The 6,223-nt window shown below is 58.6% G+C and overlaps 1 protein-coding gene across 1 annotated transcript; it reads right to left on the bottom strand.

Moving 5' to 3' along the window:
• Positions 1–1,461: 1,461 nt before the first annotated feature.
• TMEM271 (transmembrane protein 271) lies at positions 1,462–5,636 on the bottom strand. The gene has a single exon (XM_045474898.1). It carries the CDS (start codon positions 5,518–5,520, stop codon positions 4,393–4,395), a length of 1,128 nt encoding a protein of 375 aa, XP_045330854.1. The 5' UTR covers positions 5,521–5,636; the 3' UTR covers positions 1,462–4,392.
• Positions 5,637–6,223: the final 587 nt, after the last annotated feature.

Raw genomic sequence — 6,223 nt, 5'->3', positions numbered from 1 at the left:
GGCAGATGAAAAGGCAAATCAGAGATCAGGGCTTCTCCAGGTGAAATTCTCGTGTGTAAATCGATTCCCCTCAAAACATGGAGATTTTGAGAAAGCTATTAGAAACACGGCTCTGGGGTAGGAACCACCAGGCTCTCTCCTGCCACCCCGGGAAGTCCTTGGAGAACTCAGATTGGGGACGCGACAGTATATGAATACTATTTTCCTAGGTTAATGTTTTCCCATTTTGTTGGTGTTTTGTTACTGTGTTAAAGAGTGGCAAATTAGGCAGATATTGGATCATCTGGAAAGTAAACCAGTTGACATTAGGCTGTGGCCTCTGTCTCATATAAAAAACAGGTACGCATATATATAACGTTCGCACATATCTTTATGCCAGAATTCATTTTTCTTATGGTCTCTATCATTTATTAATGTTCTTTCTTGATGAGAAAGCAGTGATTTGAGGGTAATAATAACCTTGAGGGCCCCGTGGGACAGCGTGGCATGTAGCAGCCCTTGCTCAGCGGGGGAGTAGACCTCAAGGTGACCCAAAGAGGTCAGCACCAACCAAGCCGTGGCAGTGTCTGCACAACAGGGACCCATCTAGGCACCTAGGAGGTCAGCCTGCCCCCCAGCACTCGCACGGATGCCAGAGCACCTCTGATGTGGCTTGCTGTGCTGTGCAGGCATCCGGGTAAGGGGTCACCCTGCTATCTTCCCCGGCATGTGACAGAGTGTGCAGGCCTGCGTGAATCTCTGCACCGCGTGCCTACCCTCTACGCTGCAAGGGGACGCGCCAGTCTACAGTCGGGCCTCTCCAACTCGGACAGATTCTACCCAGACACCCCAGGCAGGGCTGCTGGCCTGGCCCTCAGACACTTCTCATGAGGCACTGTATGTGTGTGTGCTTGCGTGCGTGTGTGTATGCCCCACACAGTGTGTGTGTGCATGTGCAGACATATACACGTGGAATGTGTGGGCTCTTATTCCTACACATGCATGCATGTGCATTTGTCCTTGTGTGCACGTATGTTCACTCGTGTGTGCCTGTACTTGTGTGTGCATTCATGCACCCGCACGTGTGTGTGTGTGTGTGTGTGTGTGTGTGTGTGTGTGCATGTTCAAGGCTTCTGCCTGAACTGTGTCCTGACACCAGCCAGGAGTAAAATCTTTATCACCAGCAGTTTGATCTTCATCACAAACACTATCTGACTGGTTTTTAAAATTAAATGATTAATTGACTTTCAGTCAAAACTTCAGTTGCATGGTTCAGACTTGTGTTGCCAAGGGCAGAACACCCCTCTGACCAAAGAAAGTCCTGTAAACCCAGATGCCTGAAACCCTGGAAGGGCCTGTTCAGCAATCTAAGAAAACATGCCTTGTTTGGTGGCTACCCCCTGTGTTATCTCAGTTAAATTATTCCCTTAAAAGTAAACAATCTTTATGTTTAAAATAATAACTTACAAACTCAGCATTAAGTCATGTAACAATGCTAAAATGTGTTTAGTTTAATTCCGGTACTTTGTCATAATCATAAACTCTTGATCTGGCCTCCACCAGGCCAGGCGTTCGTTACTTATTATTCTGAGAGGCAGAGTAAGACCCATTTTAGGAAAGTTCCAGGAACTGGCACTATTTTCTAGAGCACAAAGAATCCATTTGAAACAACTAAAATTTACGGGAAGTAGAATGGACATGAACAAGAAGTGAGGGCCGCGAGGCGGAGCCCCGCAGGGGCAGGAGTGGTCCCGAGGAAGTCACTCCTAACTGGAAGGAGGTTCAGTAGCTTCCTAATTCTCCACTCATTTCCCTGAGTACTGATCTTTGGAACAATGTGAGTTTGGGGAGACTTGATTTTATTTTCTCTCATCAACTCTAAAAAATAAAACCCTGGTATCCCACATCATTGTATCAGCCTCAATAAAGTGGAGTTGACAATATCCGTGGAGTTAGACACACTTGCATCTTTAAAAATCTCATCTAGTCCGTTGGGCATGTAGAAGTTTGCCAGGGGAAAAGCAGCTGCCTGCACACCCCAGATGCTCCCTGCTGCCCTGGCCAGATGACCACCCAGATGGCATGATGCTCCTGTCGGGCTCCTGTGCTGGCCCCACCCACCTCACCCCCTTCTGCCTTCTGTTCCATCTCAAGAAATGTCTGAAAGTTGAGAGAGGTCACTGATTTGGATTGCAAATTTGAAAGACTCATAAGGCATATGACATTTTAAGCTGTACAAACCGTGTAAGATGAAACACTTCAGAAAACAAGAAAGGTACTGGGAGGTCTGACGTCTTGTGTCCATGCTGCCCACGTGCTTGCTCTGCTGGGCTGGTCCTTGCCTGGCGGCCTTCTGCAGGAACCCACCATGTGCCCGTCTATCCAGCGCACAGTGGCCGAGCCACCTCCACGGGGTGAGCTCTGGGTGGTCAGCCCTGCAGCTGCCTATGAGGTCTCTGCTCCAGGAGTGGAGAGCAGCCCTGCTCAGGAAGCAGGAAACACCTGGCAATGCCTTCTTGATTTGACTTAGGTAGGTGGGGAAAAGTATCTTAAAAGCCACTTTTGCTGCCACTTATCACATTTCCTGCTTAGGTTGATGACCATCGGGCCGGTGGTACCAGGGCAGGTGATGGGCCAGGCTGCGAGGACCAGCGGTGGGACTAGTTGAGCCATGCCCTCAGCCTGGCTGAATCCCGAGGCTGAATATGGACCAGTATCTGAAGAGGCCTGTGGTTCAGAACCTACTAACTTGGCTGTGAATCATCCTCTTTCCTCAGGCATCATCAACATAAGGAGATCGCCATGCTACACAGCAAGGATCAGGTGCTGACCGGCGACAGGTCCCCGCCACTCCTCTGCATGGAAGCCGGGCCTCCTCTCTCCAGCAGCCTCCACTGCAGCTGGGCAGCCCCGCCAGGTCCAAACTGGGGTGGGGGCCTTGATTGTCTAAGTACAGGAGACTGTGGCTTTGGGCAAGGAACGTGGAGCTGAGGAGAGGTCTCATCCCAGAGCCGGCACCTGGAAACTCCACCTCCATCCCTAAATCCGGCTACTTTCCCACAATCAGAAGTGAACCCCTTTACGCTGCAAAGACATTACACATTATTTGTTTATTATCACCTAAAGGGTGGTGCTCACCCCTGGCAGAACACTGGGTGTGTCCCTACCTCCTTTGGCGCAAGGCACACACTACTCAGGTCAGGGTGGGGCCATTCCGCTCTTCCGCTACACTATTCTGCTCCAAGCACCTTAAGAATCATCGGCACACCTCCCTGGCGCCACAATCCCAGCACGTGGGGTTGTGCTACCTTTTGCCCGAGACTCTGAGCCTGCTTGGCTCCCAGCCAGGCCACCAGACCGGATGGAAACGTATTTTGCCGTCACCGAGAATACATTTCATATTGTGCGGGTAAGCATCCTAAGGATTTAAAAGTATGACCTTCACATCAGTTAAGGCTATTTAAGGGGTGTATTTTAAGTGAAATGCTATAATATGCAAAAATTACCAGATCACTGAATTAATCAACAGGAAAATAATCTTCGCCAGAAAAAAACTATGACTGTGATTTTCCAAAATAGGGTTGGATTGTTCATATATACTAACCAAAAATAAGCTCAGCTTTGCAGTAGAAACCCCACCGCCAATTTCCAAAAAAAGAAACGTTTGGGACCTGGTACACACACAGGGGAAGTTAACTGCAGGAAGAGGTTGGATGGAGGCAGCCGCCCAGCAGAAAACTCCAACTCAGCGTTTGTCTGACCAGGTCCAACCACTGGCCCCAAAGCGGGTTGTGTGTGGACACCCTCTAACTCCAATCTGATGAATATCTCCAATAACATAGCAATTAATTTAATAAAGGAACTAACCAATTTTAAATTGCAATAAATTTACCAAACATTTTCACTGTTTATGGAGAGCTTTACAGTAAGAAAGTATCAACAAAAGCAGGCACATCCGTGTACAAAGTGTCGCTTGTTGGGTGCGTTTTCACTTCTGCCATTCTGCTCCTTCTGTCCTCTCGGCGAGGGTTCTTCCTCCCGCGAAATCACCCTCTCTTTCTGAGCTCTCACCCTGGACCGGACTTTGCCAAAGAGAAGTGCGATGGGGGCGAGGCAGCCCCGAAACATTTATTGTAAACTTTAAAACGGAATCCGGATACGAACAGACACAGAAAAGAAGAGAAACCTCCCAGACACAGAAATGGTAATACTGGAGGCCCAGTCTCTCGGCGAGGGGCCCTCAGCGACGCGAGGCCAGTCCACCCCTGAAGGTGCATCTCCGCGGCATGTCCACGGCAGGCCTGGTCCTCGCTCGCGGGCGGCGGGCGGCGGGCGGTGGTCGGCCGGGGAGGCCCGCGCCGGCTGGCGCGCCGTCCGTCCGTCCGTCCGTCCTTCCGGGGAGGGCCCCGGGGCTCAGCAGGCCCGGCTCGGCTCCCAGGGGCGCGCGGCCTCGCAGGGCTGCCGGCAGCAGTAGGGGTAGGAGGCGTTGAGGTCGGGGTCCGAGGGCGCGTACCCCGGCAGCTCCACCGACGGGTGCCCTCCGCAGCACACCTCCACACCCGCCTCGTCGAGCGCGTGGAAGACGCCCACGTTGATGTAGGAGACTGCGTGGTGCGCCCCGAAGCCAGCGCAGTCCCCCGGGGCGGCCACGTCCGAGTCCTCCGGGGACAGGATGGAAGCGTCGCTCGGCCGCGGCTGCAGCCGCCGACCGCGCCGGCCCCGCCGGCCCCGCCGCGCCCGGGAGGCTGGCGGCTGCGCGCGGAGCCCGGGGCCGCCGCGGGGCCGCGCCAGGGCCCGGGCCGCCCTCCGCCGGCCGCGCCGGCCGCGCCGCGCCTGCGACGCGCGGTAGTTCTTGACGAGCAGGAGGCTGAGCAGGCCCAGCAGGCACTCGAGCGAGTTGAAGACGGTGGAGAGCACCAGGCCGCGCTGGTAGTCCTTGAGCTGGCGGCACTTGGCCGACGTGGCGCTGTCCAGGGTGCTGCGGGAGCGCGGCGCGCCGGGGGCCGGGCCGGGGGCGGCGGCGGCGGCAGCGGCGGCGGCGGGGCCGGGGGCCGGCGCGCGCGGGGGCAGGCAGTAGTGGGAGTACTTGCGCTCCACGAGGGACACGGTGTCGCCGTCGATCACGGCGCCCGCGAAGGCGCTGAGGACCCCGAGCATGAAGACGAGGACGCCGAGCAGCAGCAGGTTCTGGCTGCTCCCCGGCCCCGAGGGCCCGGCCGCGGCCCCCGGCTCTCCCGGCGCGGCCTCGGGAGCCCCCGCCGCGGCCGCGGGGACCCCGAGCCCCGGGCCCGGGCCCGACCCCGCGAGCGGCGCGTCCCGGGGCCCGCAGCAGAGCAGGGCGGCGCCGAGCAGAGAAAGGCCGGCGGCCAGCAGCAGCCCCGAGTAGAAGGCGCCGGCGGCCGCCCCCAGCCGGAACGGCTCCCCGCGCAGCTCCGAGCCCAGCGAGAAGCACTTGAGGCCGACGGCGGCGGCGCTGAGCGCGCAGGCGAGCAGGAGGCAGGAGGAGAGCGCGGCGCAGGCCCCGCGGACGCTCCACTTCATCCTCCGCGCCCGAGCCGGCCCGCACCCCGCGCGCCCGCCGCCGCCGCCGCCCGCCGCCGCCCCCGCCGCCTGCGCCTCCTCCCGGCGCCGCGCGGCCGGACCGCCGGCCTCCTCCTCATCCTCCCGCGTCCTCCCGGGCCCGCGCCGCCGGCGCCGGAGTCCGCATCCTCCGCCTCCCGCCGCCGCCGCCGCCGCCGCCGCCGCCGCCGCCGCGGCCCCGCGCCGGGAACCGATGCGGCGCGGAGGACCGCAGGGCGCGCGCGCCCCCTCCCCAGCCCGCGGCGCCCCTCCCTGGACGCTCCACTCCCCCCACCCCACCCGCCGCCCCGTGCGCCCGGCCCAGGCGCCGCCTTCCCCCGCCCCCCTCTCCACCCTCAACCCCCGCAGCCCCTAGGACTCCCCTCTGCCGCCTCCCCAAGGAGAAGTGACCCCCCTCCTCCCTCGCGCCTCTCCGCCTGCCTCCCACTCTCCCGGCCGCTCTGGGAACACTACCCCCCCACCCCCACCCCAGGTCTTTCTACCCCGGACTCCTCTAGGGGCCCACTCCCCAGTACCTCCCACCTCTCGGGCCCCTAAGGCTGCGCTTCTCCCGCGACCAGGCTCCACGCCCACCACCGGCCTACCAGCGGCCTGGAAGCCTGAGGAAGTTGGCTTGGGGTGCAGGGAGAGGGGGAAGAAGGGAGCCCGGGTGCTGGTGGGGTAG

This window comes from Leopardus geoffroyi, chromosome B1, assembly GCF_018350155.1.
Source record: "Leopardus geoffroyi isolate Oge1 chromosome B1, O.geoffroyi_Oge1_pat1.0, whole genome shotgun sequence".
NCBI classification, from domain to species: domain Eukaryota; kingdom Metazoa; phylum Chordata; class Mammalia; order Carnivora; family Felidae; genus Leopardus; species Leopardus geoffroyi.
Note: the sequence above shows the minus strand (reverse complement) of the source record. Positions and strands in the feature narration are given on the sequence as shown.

Excerpts from the sequence above, each read along its gene's own strand:
- TMEM271 (XM_045474898.1), bottom strand. The coding sequence starts at position 5,520 with ATGAAGTGGAGCGTCCGCGGGGCCTGCGCCGCGCTCTCCTCCTGCCTC.